The following is a 24448-nucleotide window of genomic DNA, read 5'->3' on the forward strand; positions in this document are numbered from 1 at the left end:
TGTAAACATGTTACTTTCTGCTACTGTACTATTTTTTTTTTATCCAAATACATTTCTTTCTAAACAATACCAATTATTTTTAAGCTTTAATTTTTTTTTTTTGGCCCATAAATTGCATTATTATTAGTCAAGCTCCCCAGGAAAATAAATGAGGCGTTATTAAAATGTCACAACGGTTTTAATAGCTCAAAACTGTACAGTGCTACAGCAACAAGATAGTTTGCTTAGTCGAGGTTTCTGTAGCAGCTTGGTGTTTGTGGGGTAGGAAAGCCCTGCTTTCTCATCTGGGATTGAAACCTGGATTATCAGGGCTTGATAAATCAGAGTTAGTTAAATCTAGATCAGGTATGTGTAAAAACAAATTGTTTAAGGCAAAAAGAAAGAAAGAAAATGCAAAATCAAGATCACTGTTAAAATTGAATGTTTAAAGCGTAATGCGCCTTCCAGTCCAGTGTGTGGCAGCACGAGGTTTTGCGAGCATACGATTTGCCAATATGTTCAAAGAGTAAGATATAGTTCTTTTCTTTTCTTCTTTTTTTTTTATACTCTAAATTGAGACCAATGTATTCATAGTATTAATTGAGAGTTGTCTCAAAGGGTGTCTTCTGGGGTAGTTGACCTGGTTATTAACTTCTGTCAGACAGAGATAAAGAGTATTGTAAGGAAAAAATGAAAAAAAGATGGCAAAAACAGTGGGAGGAGGAAAGGACAGGACGGTGGTTGTTTAAAAATTCAAAGGAGAGTGAAATGAGAAGCACAGGACAGGAAGGAGTAGGAGAGAGGAGGTGGTCATATGGAGAATAAGATTTGAACATATTGGTTTAAACACTACACTATTCATAATGGGGAAACATAATACAGGGAAATGTGACTACTGTGGAGAAGAGGAAACTATAGAACATGTTATATTACACTGTCAGAAGTATCAGGTGGAGAGAAGTCAGCTGACCCCAAACCTCAGTAATATGAAAATGAAACAAGATCTTATTGATTTACTTGAAAAGGTCTCGTGAAAATTATCAGGCCTTATTCCGGTTTTTAAAAGAGGGTTTGGGAGGATTTTGGGGGGGGGGGGGGGGGGGGGGGGGGGGGTGTTTGGGGCGTGAGTGACGTTCCGTCCACACTCCATACCAGTTGGTGGCGGTAATGCACAATTTAGTTGTTTGACAACCGCCCATATAATTTAGAAGAAGTAAAAGAAGTCTTCCGTTTGATATGAACGTTTTGTCTGTTTTTGTATGTGGTGTGTGATTTGTTTTGTCTTTTTTTACGCTTTTGCTGAATTCTGCCTCTAAAGAATTGGAATGAAGCGCCACCTGACAAGCTAAACCCGGAGATTATTAACCCAACACTCCCTATGAATATGGCGGAAAAAGAAAACGTAAACAGTCGCCAATTTGATACTGAATCCGTGGTGAACCGCTGGGTAGTGGATTATTATTTGTTTTTGGCGCTAGAGTTATTTAAAAAGGAACAATATGAGGATTTCTGTGCCATCACAGATGTACTCGACAGTAAGTAACAATCAGTTTAGCGTGTTTTGACTAGTCTACGTATCTTTGGGATTACCAGAACTATTTTTTGCAAGCTTGTTATCCTTGAAAAGTGAAGAAGTGCTCTATATATGTCAAAGTGTCACGGTTCGTGTGCTGGACTAATTGTGATGTAGGTTCGTGGTTGCATGTCCCACTGGTTTATGTCATTTATGTGACTTTTTTATCAATCTTGTTTTTATTGTAGATACTTATACTATTTTGCTACTGCCTACTACTTGTTTCATCAAAAAAAAAAAGTATATCTAATAACAGAGTGTATTTATTTTTTATTTTGTGATAAATATGCATTTTTAGCCTTTTGATTGTTTTCTTACAGGTGTCTTGGTTCGTCCTTATGGGCCCATTGATTTCATGCCACAAAAGATTCAAGTGTGGCGGTTTCTTTGTCGGATAAATGAAGGTGACAAACTTGGTGAGATCCACATTGACCATTCATTATCACACATCTGTCAGTCTGATTCATGTGCTTCTTTTGCATTGTGAATAAACACTAAAACGAACCTGTTTTTCCCCTCCCAGCTGCAGACACGTCTTCTCAGTCAGTATGTCCTCTGGAATCAGCCCTAATGTTGCTGGAAAGTATGAGCCAGGAATTCAGTATCCCACAACAGGATTACAAGAATGTATGCACTTCAATTAAAGAAATGGTAAGCATTTTCCTTATTGTTTTTTTTAATCACCTATTCAATTTATGCACATGATTCGTTTTTGCATTCCCTTTCACAAAAACATACAGACACACTATTATGTTTAATCAGAGACTGTAAATGAAATTATTATGCTGCTAACTTGATGGTGTAAATGCATGGGCGAGTGTGTGTACACATCTTTTTTTTGTGACAAAGGATGAATACATGAGCTTACTAAGCCTGAGCTAAATTCATGTTTTTACATTATTAATCAGGTTTCCCAAAATATTGATTCTGTTCATCTGGATGGAGCATTTTCAGTGGGAGAAACATTTCATCACTCATCCAAGTACCTCACAGCCCATTGTTCATTCAGTGGGCTGGTTTCAGCTATTGTGCAAATGTACTGTTTATAAGGTTGGGGAAACCTGCAGTAGCTGAGACTGTAGAAGTCACTTGGATGAGTGACGAAACGTTTCTCCCATTGAACACTACGTCCAGGTGAACAGAATCAACCTTTTAGAATTAACTTACCTGGATCATTGAGCATGCATCAAGACATTAATCAGGGTTTTTTTTCAACAAGTTATTTGTTTCTGTCTTTAGATTATAATGCTTTCTATTAAGAATGGAAAATTTGAGAAAGCAGGAAAGGTGCTGAACAAGCACTTTACCAAGAAGATGGATGGCAGGGTGAGTTCACTAATTAAAACATATTTTTCCTTAAGCAATATTCTTTGATTGTTTTGTCTTTGTAACTATATTCACATTGATTGCCATTTTGACATTATTTACAGTGTTAAAATTAGTAGTTATAAAAAGCTTTTTAGCTTTAACTGTAAACACCAAAAGTTTATTATACTAAATTATTGATGGTGATTCATGATTTTTTATAGGTGTTCATGTAGTGTCTTATATTAATGAAATATTTGTGTTCTGTGTAGAGAATGCTGTTCATGGGTCTCATCAGCAAGAAAAATAAAAAGCATGAAGTAATTGAGCAAATCAACTTTGCACGGTTCAAGATGGAGATGCTGGCTTTTTGTGAAAGGCTCTGCCCATCAAGCGTTCCCTTTCTCCAAAAGGTATGAATGCTATACTTAAGATAAAGGCTTTGTAGTTTGTTTGGAGTTTTTTTTGGTTTCTTTTTTGGTTGTTTGTTTCTACTTTGTGATCAGTAGGAAATGTTTGCCTGTGACTTTTGTTTATTCTGTTGAAAAACAATTAACAAAACATTGTGGATTTGTCTGTAACATAAAAGTCTTTACACTTACGCTATATAAAAGTGTATATTTTTGTGTAATTCTACCAGGCTGCAAATCAGCTTATTCAGGAAAAGAATAAGGAACAAGACAGCAGTGCAGCTAGAGCTGATGAGCAAGTCCAACCGGTCCCCTCTTCAAGTCCACAAATAAACATGGTCCAGTCTGTACCGTGGTAAGATATCTCTCCCTCTCAGGTGATCTGATCAAAGCTAATTAAAATAACAAATTCGCAACATTTTATGGATGTCATTACATCCTTCATCAGATTAGGTTTTATTAGAGATGTGACCTGTCAAAAAATTGCTGGTAAACGTAGCAGGTTTGGCTCTTTCAAGGTTACTGCTGAATGTAATGATGTGGGTGAAATGTACAATCCTGAACTCTGGCCTGAAGGGGCTCTGGTCCGGCGTTTTTATGAACCTCGTAAGCCCGGTACGGTGGTGCCAAGCTCAGGGGATCCAGCAGGGGAGATAACTGCGCCTTTTGGTACCAATGTATTAACATGAAGATGTCTATTAGGATATTATCTTACAACTGTCGTGGTCTACATTTGGGACAGAGTGCAGGGGACAAAGCTCGACGGATTGTTGTGGACAGTCTGCTTGCAGAATGTGACATTTTATGCTTGCAGGAGACATGGTTGTCCAAACAGGACCTGGGAAAACTTAACTGTCTAAATGCAAGTTTTTTGGGAGTGGGGGAATCAACAACTGATCTCAGCACAGCTATAGTCAGAGGCAGAATACCTGGAGGGGTTGCTGTGCTCTGGGATAAAAAAATAGACCCTGTGATAAAGCCCATTAGACTGGATGTATTGGTATACAATATACACAGAACAATAGTAGTTTTATCATTCTTAATATTTATACTCCCTATGAATCTTGTCAAAATGAGCAAGAATACCTCAGTAGGCTGGCTTTTATTAATGCATTTATTCAAGACAACGATACTTACAGCATATATGTTTTGGGTGATTTTAATGCTGATCTCACAGACAGCAGTTCTCGGTTTGCTAACCACTTAACTCACTTTTGTCAAGTTAATAATCTTATCTTGTCTACCAAAGTGTTACTGCCTGCAGATAGCTATACATACATAAGTGAAGCCTGGCATAGTACATCATGGCTGGACCACTGTATCTGTACAGCTGATGGACATGCAGCTTTAGCAAACATGACTATTAGGTATGAGGTAACTGTGTCAGATCATATACCTTTTGGTTTTACTGTGAATGTGGAACAAATGCCAGCAACAACTGGGAATAATATTACTAATATTGCTACCAGTGTAAAATTAGACTGGTCAGCATGTAGTGAAGATGATTTCTTAGCTTATCATAGTAATACCGATATACATCTGAACAACATTTCTTTGCCCAAAGAAGCTCTTTTGTGCAAGGATGTCAACTGTAAGAATGCTGTGCATAAACATTTACTCTGCTCCATGTATGATGATATAGTGACTGCTCTGGATGAAAGTGGCACACTGCTTGATAAACAATATAAGCATAAGAAACCTAACATCAGACCTGGCTGGAAAGAACATGTATCCATGTATCATGATGAAGCTCGCATAGCTTATAAATGTTGGGCCATGGCTGGAAGACCTAAACAAGGCCCAGAATTTGAACAGAAAAAATATGCGAATGCCAGATATAAGTACGCTGTTCGCTTTATAACTAAAAATGAGCAAATGCTGAGAGCAGATTCTTTGGCCAGGAAAATGCTGTGTAATAATATGGCAGATTTTTGGAAAGAGGTGAAAGCTCTTAATAACTGTAAACCATCTCTACCATCAACTGTTGAAAGTGTTTCTGGGGCAGATAACATTGCAGCGTTATGGAGACAGCATTACAGTGCGTTGTTTAACTGTATAAAAAGTGATCCATATGAGGACAATCTTGACATGAGTAATGACACAATAAGTGTAGGGACACATGAAGTATATGAAGCCATTCATAGGTTGTCTGATAATAAAGCTTCTGGTTTGGATCACATCACTGCAGAACATTTAAAACATGCTAGTTTAAGGCTAGCTCCTCTTTTAGCACTCTGTTTCACTGAGTTTATGATTCATGGCATATTACCAGACTCAATGCTGTGTATTTTACTGGTACCAGTTAAGAAGGACAAAGCTGCAAAAGTGAGCTGTTTGGATAATTACAGGCCAATTGCACTAGCCAGTATTTTATCTAAGGTGTTAGAAAGAATCTTGTTTGACAGAGTTAGTGTGTTCATCTCTTCTCTGGATAATCAGTTTGGCTTCAAACCAAAGCACGACACTGACATGTGCATATATGCACTCAAGGAAATAGTCAGTTTGTATAGGGCTAAAAATTCATCTGTCCTCATGTGTTTCATTGATGCCTCTAAGGCTTTTGATCGAGTGAACCACAGAAAACTTTTTGATAAATTGAAGACACGGGGGGTTCCTCAATACATCGTGAGGATTCTCTTTTACTGGTACGCTCATCAGAACATGCAGGTTAAATGGGGAAGCAGTATTTCTGCCCCCTTTGGTGTCAGCAATGGTGTCAGACAGGGTGGGATTTTGTCTCCAATTTTATTTAATTTATATGTTGATGATTTGTCCACACAGCTGAGAGCCTGTAACACTGGGTGTATATTAGGTAAAACATTGATAAATCATCTTATGTATGCAGATGACCTGGTTGTTTTTAGTCCAAGCAGTGCTGGATTACAGGATCTTCTTAATGTCTGTACTGAATATGGTGTGCAATATGACATTGAGTACAATTCTGCTAAAAGTGCTGTTTTGATATGTAGAACCAAGCAGGATAAACAGCTAAATTTCCCTTTGTTTAAACTGGCACAAAAAACTCTTGAAGTTCATAAAAAGGTGAAATACCTTGGTCACTTTATTACTGAGCAAATGAATGATGATGATGACATGTACAGACAACGATGCAAGCTCTATGTGCAGGCAAATACGATTGCACGCAAATTCAGCTTTTGTTCACTTCCAGTTAAAGTGGCTTTGTTTAAAGCGTATTGCACACCGCTATATACTGCCCCCTTGTGGTCATCCTACAAACAAGGTAGCATGCTGAAGCTGCATGTTGCATATAATGATGCGATGAGAATCCTTTGCAGGATACCTAGAAGTGGTAGTGCCAGCCAGATGTTTGTAGCTGTGGGTGTTTGGACTTTTAAAGCACTTTTAAGAAAGTTAATGTTCAATTTTAGAGAACGACTGGATGGTTCGAGTAACAGTATAATTTTAGCACTTACAGATCCGACAGTGAGTGGTTCCCGTTACTCATCCAGTCTGAGAAAGCACTGGTTAAAGTGTTTGTGTATTTATTGATTTATTTTAAGTGATTGTGTTTTATGTATATTATGGTTTTATATTTTTACAAATGCTTTATATACTTATATATATTTAATGGTCTATACCTTGTGTTGGGGGGGGGTTGTGTTTCTGTCTTGTTTTTATGGACATGAAGTCTGCCAATAAAGATTGAATTGAATTATTAGATCCTAATAAGTACAGTTACGCTTATCTGTGCTGAGTATTCGCACATTGTGCTCTCTTATAGTCTTAAGCTGCCCGGAGCCCTCACACAAATGCCCAGAGAAAACTCACTCCTCATCTGGACTGGGAATTGCAAACATCCATCACAGATGACTCTTTTAAACTTATTACAAATGAGAAATGTGGTCTTAGTTTCTTCATTACTCAGAGCAGAACCAGTGAAAGCTATTTCAATTCTGAAATTCAGTACTAATTCCGTTAATATATTGCACACTCTGTATCTACCCCTTGTCAATGCTGGGCAGCATAATATCAGTTGAGAACGGTTGCAGCTTGAAAATCCAACATAGATTTCCATTTTTTTTATTCATTGTTGTTTTTTATGATATTTTCAGGAGTACTAGATTCAGCAAACCATAAAAGGTTTAATTAGGTCCCCTTAACTTAAATACACAAAATAAATCAATATAATCCTAAAAAAAATTTAAATAATAATTTGCTCTCTGGTGGCCACTTAGGTACAGTGAATGCAACAAAGAACCAGTTTGAAATGATGTGAGCCTTGTAACAGAGCATGTTATACTGCTGGAGGCGGCTGTCAGCGTGTACATTTGGGCCATAAAGAGATGGACAGGACCAGCAACAGTACTCAGGAAGCCTGTGGCATTTAAACAGTGTTCAGCTGGTACTACGGGGCACAAAGTGTGCCAGCAAAAAAATATTCCCCCACACCATTACACTAGCATCGCATGTGTTATGCGTTCAGACATGCTCTTCTCCATACATTGGTTGTGCTGAGTGGTTACTGTTTACCCCTGTTGGCTCAAAGCAATCTGCCCATTTTCCTCTGAATTTTATCAGGTTGTCTTGACCATGCCTACATGCCTAAATGCTCTGTGCTATCATGTGACTGGCTGACTAGATGTTATCGTTAACAAGCTGGTGAACAGGTGTACCGATTAAATTAGCAAGCGAGTGTGAAAAGTTAAATATGTGGCGAGACATCCCTTTTCAGCCCCTTTTCCTTGTCTGCATCTTAATTTCCAGCAAGCATTCAACTATCCAGAGGACCAGGCTAGAAGCAGCCTACAAAGCCTTGGCTACAGGATTAAATGAGAGAATGTTTTCTCAGCTGGAAGAAGAAGTGGAGACAGAGGACCAGGAAAGCGAGCATATGTGTCTGCAACTCTCACCTGATCCCAAAATGGACACCAGTTTGGACTTGGAGCAGGAAGTGTTATTTCAGAGAGACTCAGGCAGCCCCATGGAAGCTTCACCGGCAGAAAAACCACCACAAGCAGATGCTGTTCCACAAACTCAGGAAAGTTCGCTCTCAAAGACAACTTCTGTGCCATGGAACAGACAGCTTCACACTCTGTCTCGGCTGGTGATGGAACCAGATAGTCAGGCAAGTTCACAGTGCTCAAAGGTTTCAGAGGAACTAGAGACCGAGGCCAGAGTAGAAGAGGCACCACAGACACTGGCTCTGTCAAATAAAACAGACTCACAGTGTCCAGTTACTGACCAAGAAGTTTCCATACCAGCACCAAAACGCCACAGAAGGACCAACAGAATTAACAGGAGGTACTTATATTTGTTTTTTTCTTTTCCAGGAAAATGATTAGTAGGCACTATTTTCTTACAAGGTTGTAAGGTTTTGCATTTCAGTTTAAGCAGGTTACTTTTAGTATTGTTTAATCAGTGTATGGCATTAAACCTTTTTTTTTTGTTTTTGTTTACAGAGTTTCAACTAGTTTTGCTGAGTTGTCAGCAGAGAGTGAGGAGGACTCTCCTCATTCTGCGGCCAGCACGGCAGTTAGTGTGAAACGTCATAACCAGTCCAGTAGTTCACCCACCAGGTAAAATATTAGAACTCTTAACAATAACCAGAAAGCCTTCACCATCGTTAGAGCAAAGGATGCATTCATGTATTGTCAGTTTGTTTGTAATTATTGACTCTGTCTCCTTGTTTTAAGCTCGCTCAATATTAATGCTAATAAAACTTACTCAGGTCAACTTACACTTAACAATAAACTAGTTAAAGCAGCTATTATACTCGGTTGCCCACGGTGACTCAGACAACTGTCAACACAATGAATGAATATTCCTGTTTTAGTTCTTTGAAGTCTGACTGAAGGGTGTGTGCGTAGTTGATGTTCTGTAATGTATTGTTTTCACAGACATGTCCAGACAGTCACAAATCATTGGCAGGCATATGGATGTCAGCACAGAGCCTCATGAAATTTATGTAACTCAGAACCGACAGCGTGTAGTAAAACACATGAGACATGAAGCTCAGAACTCTAAACTATCCTCACTCTCTTATGTTTCCCCCTCCTCTCTAATGTGAGGGTTCAGTGCAAGTGAACAGGACTCACTTTCAAAGAGAATTCAAATTACGCTTTTGTGTATTTGATGATGTCATTTAGTTAATAGTAATTGTTTTTTTAATTAAAATTACTCTTTGTTTTATTACTTTGGTGCTTAAAAACACAGATATTAAACACTACAGATAAACAGTATAGTATGTTTCAGATCTCCAGTCAAAGCAAATGTTACATTTTGAAGATAACAGTCTAACTCTTGTCTAACAGAAACATCAACAAGTCAAAGCAGTCGTCATCAGACAGTGAAGGAGAACCACAGAAGCTCTCAGAGCCTTCAGTGAAGGTCTCTCCCAGTCTGCTCCCTCTGCACCCTGTTCCTCAGACAAGCTCCACTCCTCACAAGGATTCTGCTCTACTCAGCAACAACTCCTATTCAAAGAAGTGAGTAGAGATAACACCAGTAGTTTTGGCTATGAATAGATAGACGTCACATGCTCAAGTGTTCATCTTGAGTGTAAGATAAGTGATTTACTTTGATGTTTTTTTTATTGGCCACAAAGATAACAGCAGTGAAATTACAGATGGGGAACACTGTAACTTGTTAAATACTTTATCAAGCATGGCAAGTCCATATGTACAGCTTCACTTTATACTGGCTTGACATGTCTTATAGCTAAAGATCTACTTTGGAGAACATTAACAATAACTTATTTTTCTGATGTTTGCTGTGGGCTGTGCTGCACATTAACTGAAAACATTGAAAAACGGTTATAGATTTTTAGATTTCAAAATGAATTACTCTTACCTACGATGTATATGACACCAAAGCAATCGTCTTAATATACATTGTAGCTTAAGAGGCTGGATGGAATCATTTCAAACTATGGAGCAGAAAAGTGTGAATTAATGGAGAGAAAGAAAAAAACTTCCAACAGAAGAGACGTGCAAAAGACTAAGATTAGCTCAGAAAAAGAAAAACAAATGGAAGAACTAGCTTCATCAAATCCCTGGAAGAACACCTTGGAAAATGCACTCTGACCCTGCAAAGTCAAGGGTCAGAGTCCATCATCAAAGGAAAGCTCTCCAACCAAAGGTTCTCAATTGACAACAAACAAAAAGCAATGATATCTGAGAAATCCATCAGAAGATGCTATGATGCAAATCTCAGACCGTGAACAGATCGAGCAACTCAAGCAGGATGCTTGTAGGGACCTTGAGAAATTTGATCACTCTATGCTCAAAGCTTTGGACCTTCCAGTTTGGCTTGCTGCCTCATGTACTCACACATTTCTCAAAAGTGACTTATAAATTTATTTATAAACTTAAAGTTGGTTAACAGCTTTGTGGCATCATTGACTCTCATTTGTACTCTTCCCAGATCTAATCATACTCGTTGAAAGTCTAGCCAGCCTCTACAAAAAACTATTGCATCAAAAATAAGTTTGTCTTTGTTTCCTCATCTTTCTTCTATTGTATTGCTTCATATTCTTAAATCGCTGTATCTACATCATGGTTTAAGACCTGATTCTTTTTGCAGTGATAGTGTATCCCCCACATATTTAGTTTTTTTATGAAGAAGTTATTTATTGAAACATTTATATACAGTGCTTTTAAGCTCATGACATTATTGGTAGCCAATGAAGAAACACAGACACTGCTCACTTAAAACCACAGTGTACAAGTTAAAACCAGATAACAGCTTATGGTATTAGTATTGATTTAGCATTTTGCAGTTAAAAGTTTCTCTCTGCTTGCACACATTGTGCTGTTCCTTTTTATAAAACCTGGCTGTTTAACTTCAGAAATAAAGAGTAAAACATAATTTTAATCACCAATCACTCAAAACAGGTCGTTCCTTTTACAGAATATCATTGACTTTTTTTCTCATCTTGCAGAAAGTCTAAAAAGTCAATACGGTTATCGTCAGACAGCGAGGAAGACCCGAAGGAGCCTGTGACCTGCAAGAAAACTCCAGTACAAAAGCCTCATAAGCAGCTGTCCAGTGATCCTGTGGACAATCAAGTGTAACTACAGAATCTTGTATTTTATACCGGTGCTCTAGACGACTAATTAATCATTTCATATTTGACCAGTTTTATTTACTTTACAGGAATCGAGATGATACGGATGACATCCATATTACAGACTCTTCAGTGGAGAGCTCGCCAAGTCAGTCCCCTTCTCACCCAATCCCACAAACGAGCTCTACTCCTCACAAGGACTCTGCTCAAAAGAACGTCCATTCCCCTTCAGAATGGTTAGTAAACACCAATAAGTCTGAGAAAGTAACAAGAGGACTGTAATATGTTAAAATGTAACATTTTGAATGCTTTATCCTTTTGATTGGTGCACATTTTGATTTGGTTTGAAGGTGTGAAGTTCCAGTCTATGATTTAGGGTGCAATGTCATCTGCGAGTGCAGGTGGCAATTGGTCTGCTGTGTTCTATTAAGCACAAAGTACACAAAGCAGGCTCTTACCAGGACATTTTAGACCAGTCTGTGCTTTAATCTGGAGATGCTGGTTTCCTTTTCCAGCAAGACTTAGCACCTGTCTACCCACAAGCTAAAAACTGTTGTCAAAGCAACCTGAGCTTTGATAACATTTCAGCAGTTACTCGAGCTAATTGCCTCCATGCCACACCACACTGATGCAGCAACTCATAGCAAAGGAGTCCTAACCAAGTGTTTGATTTCTAAATAAAAACCCAGTATGAAATTAGTATACTGGATATGTCTGTTTTTAACAATCTGAAATCATGGATTTGTGATTTTTATGAGCTACGGGTCATAGTCACTTTTTTTTATGGTTAGAAATATTACTCTATAAATATAGAATAAAGTTGACTGTTTTTGAATTGTAAATGTCTCATATTATTTTTTATATGCACTAGTCATTAACTGAAGATATTTAAATATGTGATTACGTGCAAACACACACGAGTATTCCTCCCAGCATATCTGATTAATAGCCCTAATTATTTTTAATTTTTATCTTTTGTTGTTGTGCTTAATCGTTTTGCCGAACAAAAACACACTCTGGCTCTTATTCACAGGAAGCAACGGTACCATAATGCAAAGGAGACCAAGGAGGTATGGAGCGACGAAGAATTGTATTTTACCTCCAAAAAGAGAAGTAAGTAATAGTTCATTGAATATTCAACTTGAATTCATGGAGTTTAGATGATGGGGTTCAAATAATTTTGTGTATTTTTTTTTTTTTCTTCCCACAAAGGCTTAGACATGAGCACCATTTCAAATTCAGGCCAAAGGAAAAGAGTAAGTATAGCAAAACATGCTGCAAAGTTAACTGGTCACTTTACTTTACTGTTGATATTTGTACTTAAATCCCTTTGTCACATAAATGTGTGAAATAGTCCATAGGGAGGACTTCTTGTTCCATATCACACAGTAATTTGCTGCTTTGCCTTTTGTTGCTATCATACAAATTTAAGTTCCTGTATCAAAACCATTGCATGTTCAGTCACTTGCACTGGTATTACAACTTGATCTAAAATGCTGTCATTTGTAGACTTCCCACAGTGGCAAATGGCTAACCGACATGTTTTTACTGTGTTGCAGAAATGGACAGAGAGTGAGACACAGCAGTTAAAAGACGGGGTCAAAAAATTTGGAGAGGGCAACTGGAGCAAGATAAAGGCATATTACAAATTCAAAGATCGAACAAATGTCAACCTGAAGGACAGGTGGAGAACAATGAAAAAATCAAATGTCGTCTGACTCACCAAAGCCTTTTTCATTTTATCCCATCTCCATTTATTTGTTTTGGTTTCCTTAACAAGTTACTGAACATTATAAAAGCCACTTTAAAATTTTGTAAATGTTGAATGTTTGTGGGTCAAAGATTGTTTTGTTTTTTAGGAAGGGATAACAGAAATTGCAGTAATAGTGACTATTGTAGCATCTCTGCAGCCCTAAGTAACAAACCCACTCGTTGAATTGATACAGAGATGGGAATAGCTTTAAAAGTCAGTATGTTCTCTCAGTCTTATGATCTCGGAAAAGCAGAACAGACCTTTAATTAAAGATATGAAAGCTGCAAAATATCCATATAGCTAAGATCTACAAGTAACTTTTTCCTCCCACACAAACTATTTGTAAAAAAAAAAGAAGAAGATTTAAATTTAAATAATACAGAGATGTGGATTTATTTCAAGATTCAAGTTACAAAAAACATACACACAAAAACAACCCTTCTCATTTAATACAACAGGGAGGGGACAAACCAGGAAATTCTGCAAATGGCAGAAGTGAGTCAATAGACAGATTGTTTGTTTTAGCCTCTGGACTGTAGGGAAGTGTTCCAGGTATAACAGCTGCTCGTGAAGTAGGAACTTTGATCAGATCATGTTCACTATAAAATGTTGAGCAGCTAAAAGCTGAACCTTTGACTTTGAGTGAGTGTTACTGTTAAAAATAAACAGTTTGACAGTCCACTTGTTTCTGCATCTTTATGTTAATGTTTCCTCATTTCTTATGAACTCGCCGACATCAGCCTGGTGGAACACAACGATAGACATGGGGTCCACTCGCCGACACTCCTGCGTAGACTTGGCCGCCACACCAAAACCCTGAAGATTAAGACAAACAGCCAGCCTATAAGTGCCTTTTGTCATATAACCTTGAGTTAATCAGGTATTAACCTCTTTTTAGTACATGAGTGGATATATCCAATACCCTATTGTGAATACACGGCACTGAGGAAAACAAAACATCTGCATAATATGTGCTGTGTTACCAGCAGGAATATGTATCTTTGTTATACTGTGAATACTGCCCATAACAGTGTGACAAGAACAGTAACCTTTAAAGGACTTACCAAAGGCACATCTGCCATGGAGTAAACCACAACTCCCTGATACTGCATCGTGTTCTCAGTAATTCTGCCAAGACCAGATTTTAGCACGTGGTTCCCATACAGGAAAGATTGCTCTGTTCCAGGTTTCACCCACACCTTAAACTGAATACATGATAGTTTCAAGTTATTCATACATGAATGAATGAGTCCAATATGACAGCACAGATGAAAAGCTTGAACAATTAAGAGAAAGTCTAGAATTTCTAAGCACACATAGAGCTACTGCTCCCTTGTTCTCATAATATTTATAAACGACTTAATACAGGTTCTCGCAATTTAGGGTCTTCAAAAAGCAAAAAAATACATTCAGTTAAAGTATCCATGTAGCTGAGATGTGAAACGGGCAGATGTATCCACATACGAATCTTCTCACATATGAACTTCAATTTGTTGAAAAAATATCTATTTTTATAGTGCATGTTAAGCCTAATGCAATGAGATGGAAAAAAATAACAGCCTGTTTATAAGTATAAACAAACTTTTGTACAGCACAATTTTTCATGCAATAAATCTGTAATAGCACACAGAATTGCTTCAAACAGAATTTTGATTCTCCATCTGTATAGTAAACAGCTGTTTATGCACGTGAAAAACAATTTCTACCCGTCATGTGTTACTGATCCTAAAAACTGGTTATACTCACTCCACTACTTTACATTTTTGCTGTAACTTTCAAAAAACCCTTCTGGAAGATGATCTAGTGGCATAATTCAGAATGAGCCTCTACTACAGAGGACTTTAGTAATATCCGTATTGTTTCGTTTCCTACATCTTATTTAAGCTCCGCTTGGTATATTCGTAGGAGGGAATGACTTGGCTGTGTGTTGTTTATAGTCACCTTTGCATATGGAGCAAGGAAATCCAGGGCTGTGATGTGCAGGCGGAACTTCTTGGTCTTTGTAAACTTCCCAAAACACGTACCCACTGACATGAGTTTGTCCCGGGAAAAATTGGTGGCCAGCTTTAGAATTTTCTCACTGTGGACAGAAAACCAAACGCCTTAATCCTTTCATGTACGGACAGGTACCCAACATGCGTGTTAATTAACCAAAATTACCTCATGTAGTAGACTCTGTCATGGTGCAGCCTGAAACAGTAAACGCCGTCTGGTCGGTCCACTAGAAGTTTTATGTTTTCACCAATGCTGTTACAAGAGAAAACACATGGATCACACACACGTTCACAGCGTGAGCTACCGGGCTTGCTGAACGTGTTGGTATAATTTGAACCTTTACAGGCTAACACGGCGCAGAAACCGTTCACTCACTATTTCGATAACTTCTCGAACATCGTTTTGGTCTCTTCTTCTGTTAGCGGCCTCATATTTACTACTATAAATCCTTAACGTTAGCAACGGATAAACGTGTCTCCTTTGAGAAAAAAACGTGGGCTTACGCGGAAGCAGTAATGCTTTAAAACGGAAGTTGTGTGACGTAACAGTGATCACAGTTCCTGGTTTTTTGCCTCCTTTAGCGATCAGTTGGACGGACGTGTTTTTTTCTCCGGTAAACCGGTCGCCATCTGGTAAGTTTTCTCATACTAAATAATTACAATTCACAAAGAAATCTTGAAAGAGTAGTTGGTTCTAATTGCGAAAACCAGCAATTGTTTCAGCTTTTGTTTTAATTTAACAACTGAAGTCACAGCTTCCGAAAATGGGCTGAGTTAGCTCCGACAGCTAGCTGTCAGTGGAAAAAAACACAGACGCGCGGCTATCATCGAGCCCGTGAACGTTAGCTGGAGAGCTAGCTGTATTAGCATGTGGTAGAGCTAAAACTCCGATTTACTAAAGCAGTTCAGTTCTAATCAACGCCGACGCCCCAGCACAGCAGCAGTACATGTGTTGAACTGCACCCAGCTGCGAGCTGTGTTCAGACTGGTCATGTAAAGCGTCTTTGACGCAGCGGGGCGAAGTTACATAACGCTCATTTGTTTGTAAATACCGATTAAGTTCCAGTAATCCAAGATCATCGGCAGAGTTGGTAATCCTTAAAGGATGTCAGATGTGGTTAAAATCATCATTAAACACGTCTGCGCTCATTTTACGACTCTTGATAATATGATTCAGTTGCACTGAGTGTCAGCGGTGCATAGCGTCAGCTGCAGAGTCAGTGTTACAGACTGGGAAATACACTCCGTCAGCGAGCACTTCGCTTTTGGCAGATCATTTGATCCTCCTGTCACCTCTTGTTTGACAGCCAGAAGGCTTTCTACTGTGTCTTTCTGAGGCATCGACCAAAAAAAACGATTGACATTTCGAAATATGTGGTAACACTGTTTGATTATATCACCCTGTTTTGTTTTTTGGGGTTTTTTTTTTATCGTTTTGTTCGACTTTTTTACTCGTTTTATTGTTTATGTTTTTATGTTTGGTATTAATTATTTTGAGTATTAGTTTAGTCTTTTGTGGCTGATATTTGGAGAGGAGTTTCAATACAAACACAACACTCTGTAAAGGGAGTTGGCTCACATTGAGAGAGTCATCCAAAACACAAAGCCTCCCCACCCTAGTTGTGTTGACACACTTGACTAAATTTGACAAAGACTGATGATGATGATTTTAAGATTATTTTATGTAATTTAAACTTAAATATACACCCAATTTTAATTAACTATAATAACTTTGTGGATCATATGTTTAACTGCATTTTCTTTGATCCTTGTAAACAAATTAGTAAATTAGTGATAGTTCTTTTACAGCATTTATCCCTTTTAACTACCTTTTTTCCTAAGATATTTGTCAGTATAGCAACATTCACCAACATTCTTTGCTTCATTATACAATTAAGTATATTTTGAACAAGTACAGTACAGTGAAGGCAGTTGTATTTTTATTTTTAATTTATTTTCCCAAATGGTGCTCCACATTTTCTGTGCTGCTGCCCTATTAGTGAAATAAGCCTCTAGACGATTTCAAGTCCACAGAGATGTTAATTAAAATGGAAAGCTTATCAAGGCGTCGGAGCTAATAACAGCCTTCTGAAAACTGAAACACCGGCTGTTCGTTTAACCTCACAGCCCAAGGTTGGATTCAGGTAGTAAGTTATTTACCACCGGAGATTAACCACAAAAGGGAAAGTGACAGTGATCCCCTGGACAGCTTGTTGAAATGGAGGCCACACTCTGGCCCCATTTCTTTTTCTTAAGACTTGTTACAAGAGAAGTTAAATTTGAATATGGTGAACTTTCTGTTTTTAACCTTCTGACGTAAATGTTTCACCATGCCTTATATGTAGTAGGTGTGTCTGACAGTAGTTCAAACGTATGATTAAAAATAACCGTAGATTACCTCATCAGACGCGAGATGGTATCATACAAAAAGTGGCAAGCTTCCAAGAAAGGAATTTTTAAATATTGTTTTTAATCAAAAGTTGCTTCCTGTAAAAGTAAGTCCAGGGAACTATTAGCTATGGGGAACATGAGCAGCCGAAAGCTGCTGATACACATCAAAATATATCAGCAATTGATTGAAATGTGTTTTTTATTGTCCTTTGTTAACGTGTCAGCAGGTGTGTGCTGCTCTGAAGTGGGACAAGACTTTTCGTGCCAACGGTTTACCCCCAAGAAGCCACTGGCCTGTGTCTGTCATCAGTTTCCGGCGTGTGTTTGTGGTTCTGGTAACACGGAACAGGAAGACGGGCGTAGAGACGTCTGAGCAGAGAGAGGAAACTGCTGCGGCTTCTTCGTTGGCCTCAGAATGACTGAGTTCTGGGTTTGTTTCAGTTGCTGCATTGCAGAGCAGCCACAGCCTGTGAGTATGAAATTTGCAAGAAGAACTGATTTATTTAATTTAAGCTGTCTTGTTTTTAAAAGTTTTTAATTTGAATATAGATTAACAAAGTAGCATTCATCCAGTTAAACACATCCTGGCAAAAAACTTTCAATATATTTGCTAAAGGTTATCTGTTGGCAGACAGACAGTCTGACAGTCTGGTTATAATAGGGAACTGTTTGATGTCACAATAATAACCCCTGTCCTGCCGCAGCAAGACTAAGTTGTTGAGTCCTTTGGAATGATCGTGAGTAATGTATCGATTACTCATCATATGTGGTTTACTGCTCAACTAATTCACAGTTAATGACAAAAACATGCAGACCTTTGTACATTTCCTGTTTGTATTAAACTCCCCAAGTAATTGTTCTCATGGAAGGCTTTAAAATTTAAATTAACTTCTGAGTTTAGAAAACAAAAACTTCAATCAGAAGTTTCTTGTAGCTGCTGATAAGACGGGCACAGTGATTGGGAGGGAATTTGGATCATTCCTCACTGTAAAACTATTTGTTATTATATCTGCTACATCTGGGATATCTTGACTTAACATTGAAGCTATCTAGGTCATGCCACAGTATCTAAATTGGTTTTAGACCCAGACTACAAAACCTAGTTTTCTTCATTTAAAAAAGCAAACCAAGAAAAACCCTTCGTTTATTTACTTGTTTGCTGTCACATGATCTGCCATGACTTTTTGGTCAAGGACTGCTGCCCAGATATCGTTCTGTAACGTTTTGTAATGCGGTTATGAATTTATTGCTGCCTTTGTGAATGTAAGGTGTCGCAGACCTGAGCTATAAAAGCAGCTCAAGATAAGCGGGATTTATAGCCTCGCAAATGTCCGTCTGCATACAGTTTTCAGTCAGAGAGGGGAGACGGGTTTTCACCCACGCGAGAAACACTGCTGTGCAGTCCTCCAAGATCCTGACTGCGTCTCGCTGGAATCGCATGACGTATGCGACTGCCAAACGTTGACTGGTTGATAAGTGGGCCAGAAAAAGAGAAGGGAGCAGTAGCAGAGTTCAACGGGAATAGGAGATCCCCGTTAAAAAACTTCAAAGATCAAAAAATAATGTATGAAAAGCACAGACAGTGACTGCAGTGACAGTTTTCATTGTTTTTAATACTCGGTTTCACTTCAGCTTTTGTGTTTTATAACTTCGTTCTTCTTCGTGTTTGGCTCATAGACCAAAAACAACATGAGCCACAGTTGTCCACAGACTGTTTGTAGCACAGACAGTCAGGCCCTGGAGCGGAGTGGACAGCTAACACGCTCACTCTGCTCCACCATAAATCCCACTGTTCTTTCTGCACCATGTTTTTATGGATGGTGTTTTGTGTCGGCTTGCCAGTGCTCTTTTGTTTCCCTCTAAACATAGCACTCCACATTTTGGCAGGTTTGTTTTCTTTTCTGTTTGTCCACATTTGTCTTATTGTCATATTTGCCCACAGAATAGTTTGAGAATCTTTACAGTGAAGCATTCACATAGGTTTAGTTTTTCCAGCCTGAGTGTGATTAATCAGTGTCCATCATAGAAATTCAAAACTTTTCCTTGTTGTAGGTTTAGTAACCCTGGATTGACAAAACAGATTCAGTAAAACTTCATCACTAGTTCAAAGTTCATCACTTTGGTAGTGAACTATCTGTTAACAGATAAGATAACACAAATGATCAGTTTTTACCTTTGTCTCAGTGCAGATCCACTATACTTCAAACAAAGATTTAAAAAGTTAACTGATAAGTGTTTAGTTTCTGATTCACACATGCTCTTCTCAGTTCCCAGTAATAGTAATATTTGCTTTAATGTGTGTAGTATGGTAAGTCTACGTGTGATATTAATATTTAAGTAAAGATTTTTGCTACTTTTCAGAAACGGCGGCGAAGGATCGATCGCTCCATGATTGGGGAGCCGACAAACTTTGTTCATACCACACATGTAGGCTCAGGGGACATGGGCCTGGGTTTGGCATCAGTAAGTTTTTTTTTTTGTTTTTTTTTTTGTTTTCACTGAATTTTCAAACATGTGTTTTCAGCCAGCTAACATTTATATATTTCTATAGGTCGACCTAGTTCAGGCCCAGATGAAATCTAAAGGAGGATACGCACACACAAGTTCTGAAGGTTCGCAGTTGTAACGAGGTGAGAGATGTCCTGATATCCCTTAGTGAAACTGACATTAACCACAGATTTTTCACTACCCCAAAGCTACACAAGCACAGCTTCATCTTGTTTTCATGCAGCCAGAGCCGACTTATAAAAGGTCAAGTTTGTTTTTGAGTGAATTTTCGTTTTTTGTTGGGTTTTTTTCCCTAGCAAAAGCAGTATTTGTCTTGTTCCTCTGTCTTCCACACCATGTTTAGCTCTTCCAGTTCTTTAAAATAATAGATTAGAAATATCAATATCATATACGATGTGTGAAATTCTTGACTTGGGGCTCTAGCCATAAGTCAGTGATGGAAACAGTCACGAGAACTTTGACACTATCTTGTAAACCTCAAAAGTTTGCTCCACCCATGCACTGTCAAAAACAAATGATGGCAAATCAAGCCTGCACACAACTGCAGGCTTGCCTTATGTGGCTTAGAGAGGAAATGGGAGAAATGCAATGAATGCACATATTTACACTGTACTGTGCATGGTATTGTTTTGCTGATTACCTCTCAAACTGTCTTTGTGAGCGTGACTCAGCTGTCAGAGTAATGACAGTGTAATCGTGCCAAGGTCAATTTAAAAAGGAGAAAAAAAATTATTATATAAAAATGACAATTTTTTTTTCTCTTGACTCTACTGAATTATACTTTTTTCTTTTTTTTTTTTTTAAATTAGTGTTACTTTAGCAAAATTATAGCTCTCTACTGTCCTAAGATATCAAGAAACTGTTACATCTGCAGGGTTGCTTTTTTGTTTTTTTTTTAGGGGGGCGGCGGAGGGGGGGGGGGTTGTAAGCACTCCCACACAGTGTTGCCATATGTGCTAAGACAGATCGAACCCAAAGATATCAAATACTTTCTGGGGAAAAACACAGATGACTGTAAATTTGACCAAACAAATTAAGATTTTAAAATTGGTGATGACAAATGCACACAGACACAAAAGCACACCTCCAATCAGAAGCAACTCGAATCCTAACATTTGTTCCACCTTTTCCTCCAACAGCTCTTCAGTCTTGTGAAAACTACTGTTGTTCATATAAGGAAGAATTTTCAAAAAGCAGTTCTGTCCATAAAGGACACAGGACCAAAAGATGAAACTACTGCTTTACCTTGATGTTGTATATATTTTTATTTTTCCATTCCCTTTTTTGTTTTTAATGAAAGCACTGCTATCCATTTGCTGCCATACTGTTGCACTGTAAAGAGAAACTGTTTAAGAGTAGGGAAGAGGGTTTAGAAAGCTCATAATCTCAGACAGACGTATGCTTGTGTGTATGCATGAGGAAAATTTATTTCAAAGATTCTTGCTGTTGAAGCCAATTTGGATGCCTGTATTTATTATCTTGATTTGACAACGGACCTCATGGTGGCTGGGCCACGCTGGAAAATTGGAACATTGAGTTTCCTTCTTTATCCTCAGAGGTTTATCAAAGGACAGGTAGTGGTAGCAAGGCAAAAAAAAAAAAAGCAACACGTTCAAAGTTTTATTCTGAGAAATACTCATTATACTGAGTTGCTTTCAGGGTTGAAGATTGCTGTTTTTGTAATAAACTTGAAACGAGTAGAGTACACTGGACCATACATTGTACACTCACACTTGCTTAGGAGTTCAGCATTGATTTCAACTGTTTTTTGTTTGTTTTGTTTTTTTTATACTCATTTAGATTGAACCATATAGGATTTTAATAAACTATTAACTTCCTAATCTGCCTTCCTGAAGTCATGTTATTTGTTTTGCTAGTGCGATTTGGAAGCTTAAAGCTGAAGTAGGCACAAATCTGGAAAAGGCAACGTTTTAAATGATCACCTTTCTCCTCTTTGCTCTTTGCTGTTTTGTCAGTAACCTCTTTATGCTAGATTCTTGAACAAATAGGCTTGACCAAAGTTTGCCACGTGACTGCTTCTTATGTAGCTTCACTTAACGATACCTTTGCTTGTTGGTGGATTTTTCTGTCATCAATCCACCATCTGAAGGCACATTTGTAGGTCAGCCAATTGAAAAGACTTGATTGTCTGTCACAGTGGGTGAAATTTTTCGATTGATAGAAGAGCTTAGAGGCGGCGCAGAAGGCTAATTTCTTGCAGAGCACATTAAAGTACAATATGCTGAATAGTTACCTTGGAGCCTTTGCCTACGTATGCCAAAAATGGTGTCTCCCCCAGCTTTAATGCTTTGTTTGAGCTTTTATTTATTTTTGCAATTTCATGTTTTTAAATGCTATTTTTTTTGTTTTGTTCTTTTGTTTGTTCATTTGTTTTTTTTTTCAAGGTTTGTGTACCAACAGTAGACTTTAGACCTTAACTTGGAAGTAATCAGAATGTCGCAAACACTGCAGCAAAAGTGGGTTTTGTTACAGTCGGCAGTATTCTCATATCTAGTTCACCTACCTATCATCGTGGGGGGGGGGGGGGGGTGTTTGGTTTTGTTTGTTTGTTTGTTTGTTTGTTTGGGGGGTTTTTTTGGTTGTTTTTTTTTTAAAGATGAAGAGAATTAATTTTGCCACAGATGATGCTGTCCTTTTTCTTAAACTAACCTGCCATGACTGTTACAGCTGATAAATGCAGCTTAATGACTTCCAGCCACATGTGACCCACCTTTGTCGCAGTGTTTGAGCTTATGTTGCTTCTGTTTTGAATTATTGCTACATATAACCTTATTTTGTTAAAAAAAAAATTTACTAAAAGTATTAACACACCACCTGACCATCTTGGACATTACTTTATTCACAGTTTGCCAGTGTTTTTAACCTTCAAGCACATAAATTTCCTATTTGGGGAAAATAAATAAAAACAGATCTTATTGCCTGGTTATTCTAGTTGTCAGTTATGTCAGTGATCAGACTAGAATGTCTTTTTGATTTTTTTTTTTCCCTTGGAATTGTTATGTGTTGTCCAAATTTCTGAATTAGGGTCCATCATAAGAAAAAAAAATCTAAGCAGAAAGATCAAAAGTGCTGAGCAAACCAGCAGGCCTGGACCTAATAAATGTCATTGTTTGTCCTCTTTGTACATCATATTGATTGACTATTTCAGCGACAAAATGTGTTGAATGTATTAAGTCGAGCATGTAGATTGGTGTTAAATGAGTGCTATTGTCAAAATTTCTATGGTACAAAGAAAACGTCTCATTTGATGTTGGTACTTCAAATCATAGAATACATTTAATTGATGTTGTCAAATTTCTTATATCAGCCTTAAGACTTCTTGCAAGTACTTTGCCCATAACCCCGGACAGATTTAAGATTCATCAGGTTGAAACATTGTAACAAACATCTGTGTTTCTGTAGTTATTCCTATGTGCAGATGGATCCACATACATGTACACGTTTTTGTTTTGTGTTTTTTTGTTTGTATTTCAGCTCTGGGATAAATGCTGTAGAATGTGCAGTCATACTTGGATTGCAGTACATTATGTGACCAGCAGGCTGTGCCAGTGGACTGTTTGAATGTGACTTAACAGTTTTGTGTTTGGATTCCTGTCACAGGGCTTATTTTATGATGACACTGTTATTACATGATGTATAAAAGTGATGGATCCACGCTTTCTCAGATTCATATATTTCTGTATAATATTACAGGAAAGGTGTAGTTGGCGAAATCCCCCGCACCCACCCCGCCCACCCTCAGAATCTGCCTAATGTGTAGTTCTCACTTTAAAGGGAAAATCATCTTTCCTTTATTGCATTTTCAGAATAAGCCAATAAATGTTATACGTTGATGTTTCACCAAATGTGTATTCAATCTTTTCATTTTTAAGAGGAAAGCAGTGAAAGCATCAGTGTAACAAAGGCGATACATTTTTAATACAATGCAAAATTTTACTGTAAAATTCTACTAGATTTATACAAAGTAAGAGTGCTCACCCCAGAATGAAATACTGCCCGTGGAGCATACTTGGATATACTTTTAGATTGTTAATACATTTGAGTGTTGAATGCTGCAAAGAGGAACCTTATTAACAAAAGTTGGGCAATTAGTGGCTGACATTCCCCGATGCTTGCATGATACATGATACTGATACATAGCAACAAATTTTGAGCGCTCAAAGTCTCATTCACGCAATTACGCACACATTTATGTAGCACTTTTATCTATTTCTTATCGCTTTGTTTTAACACTGACAGGCAGACTCACACTGTGATGAATACATCAAGGGCATCTCAGGGTTCAATATGTTGGCCAAAGATATTTCACCGTTTAGACAAAATGAGCCAGAGATTGCTCTATTAAATGTTCTAACTGTTAAACTACCCAAATTTTAAAATATTTATACATAAATATTTAAAACAATTATCAACTTTTATATGTGATGCAGTGGTTAGCACTCACAGCTCACAGCTAAAGATTCTCAGTCTAAACCTGCTGGCTGGCTG

The 24448-nt window shown here is 37.9% G+C and overlaps 3 protein-coding genes and 1 pseudogene across 4 annotated transcripts; 3 read left to right on the plus strand and 1 right to left on the minus strand.

Moving 5' to 3' along the window:
* The first annotated feature begins 1152 nt into the window (after positions 1-1152).
* On the plus strand, positions 1153-13725 carry LOC102787396 (telomeric repeat binding factor 2). Its single transcript, XM_006779899.3, has 14 exons — positions 1153-1514; positions 1873-1968; positions 2076-2203; positions 2792-2878; positions 3130-3270; positions 3498-3622; positions 7993-8529; positions 8688-8804; positions 9540-9713; positions 11168-11296; positions 11383-11529; positions 12327-12406; positions 12506-12549; positions 12853-13725. The coding sequence occupies exons 1-14, from the start codon at positions 1358-1360 to the stop codon at positions 13009-13011; spliced, it is 2121 nt and encodes a 706-aa protein (XP_006779962.3). The 5' UTR covers positions 1153-1357; the 3' UTR covers positions 13012-13725.
* Positions 3752-6867, plus strand: LOC148106391 (uncharacterized; annotated as a pseudogene).
* nip7 (NIP7 nucleolar pre-rRNA processing protein) lies at positions 13415-15879 on the minus strand. Its single transcript, XM_006779898.3, has 5 exons — positions 15417-15879; positions 15207-15293; positions 14988-15126; positions 14111-14251; positions 13415-13862 (listed from the first exon to the last, which is right to left on the minus strand). Exons 1-5 carry the CDS (start codon positions 15470-15472, stop codon positions 13743-13745), a joined length of 543 nt encoding a protein of 180 aa, XP_006779961.1. The 5' UTR covers positions 15473-15879; the 3' UTR covers positions 13415-13742.
* On the plus strand, positions 15452-23805 carry cdc42se2 (CDC42 small effector 2). Of its 2 annotated transcripts, none has more exons than XM_006779896.3 (5): positions 15452-15673; positions 17656-17900; positions 19793-19894; positions 19983-20061; positions 21079-23805. In XM_006779896.3, exons 2-4 carry the CDS (start codon positions 17847-17849, stop codon positions 20055-20057), a joined length of 231 nt encoding a protein of 76 aa, XP_006779959.1. In that variant the 5' UTR covers positions 15452-15673; positions 17656-17846; the 3' UTR covers positions 20058-20061; positions 21079-23805. The 2 variants fall into 2 exon arrangements, with proteins under 2 accessions (XP_006779959.1, XP_006779960.1); XM_006779897.3 differs by having other exon boundaries at positions 17659-17900.
* Positions 23806-24448: the final 643 nt, after the last annotated feature.

Source organism: Neolamprologus brichardi, chromosome 1, assembly GCF_056152115.1.
Source record: "Neolamprologus brichardi isolate AB-2024 chromosome 1, ASM5615211v1, whole genome shotgun sequence".
NCBI classification, from domain to species: domain Eukaryota; kingdom Metazoa; phylum Chordata; class Actinopteri; order Cichliformes; family Cichlidae; genus Neolamprologus; species Neolamprologus brichardi.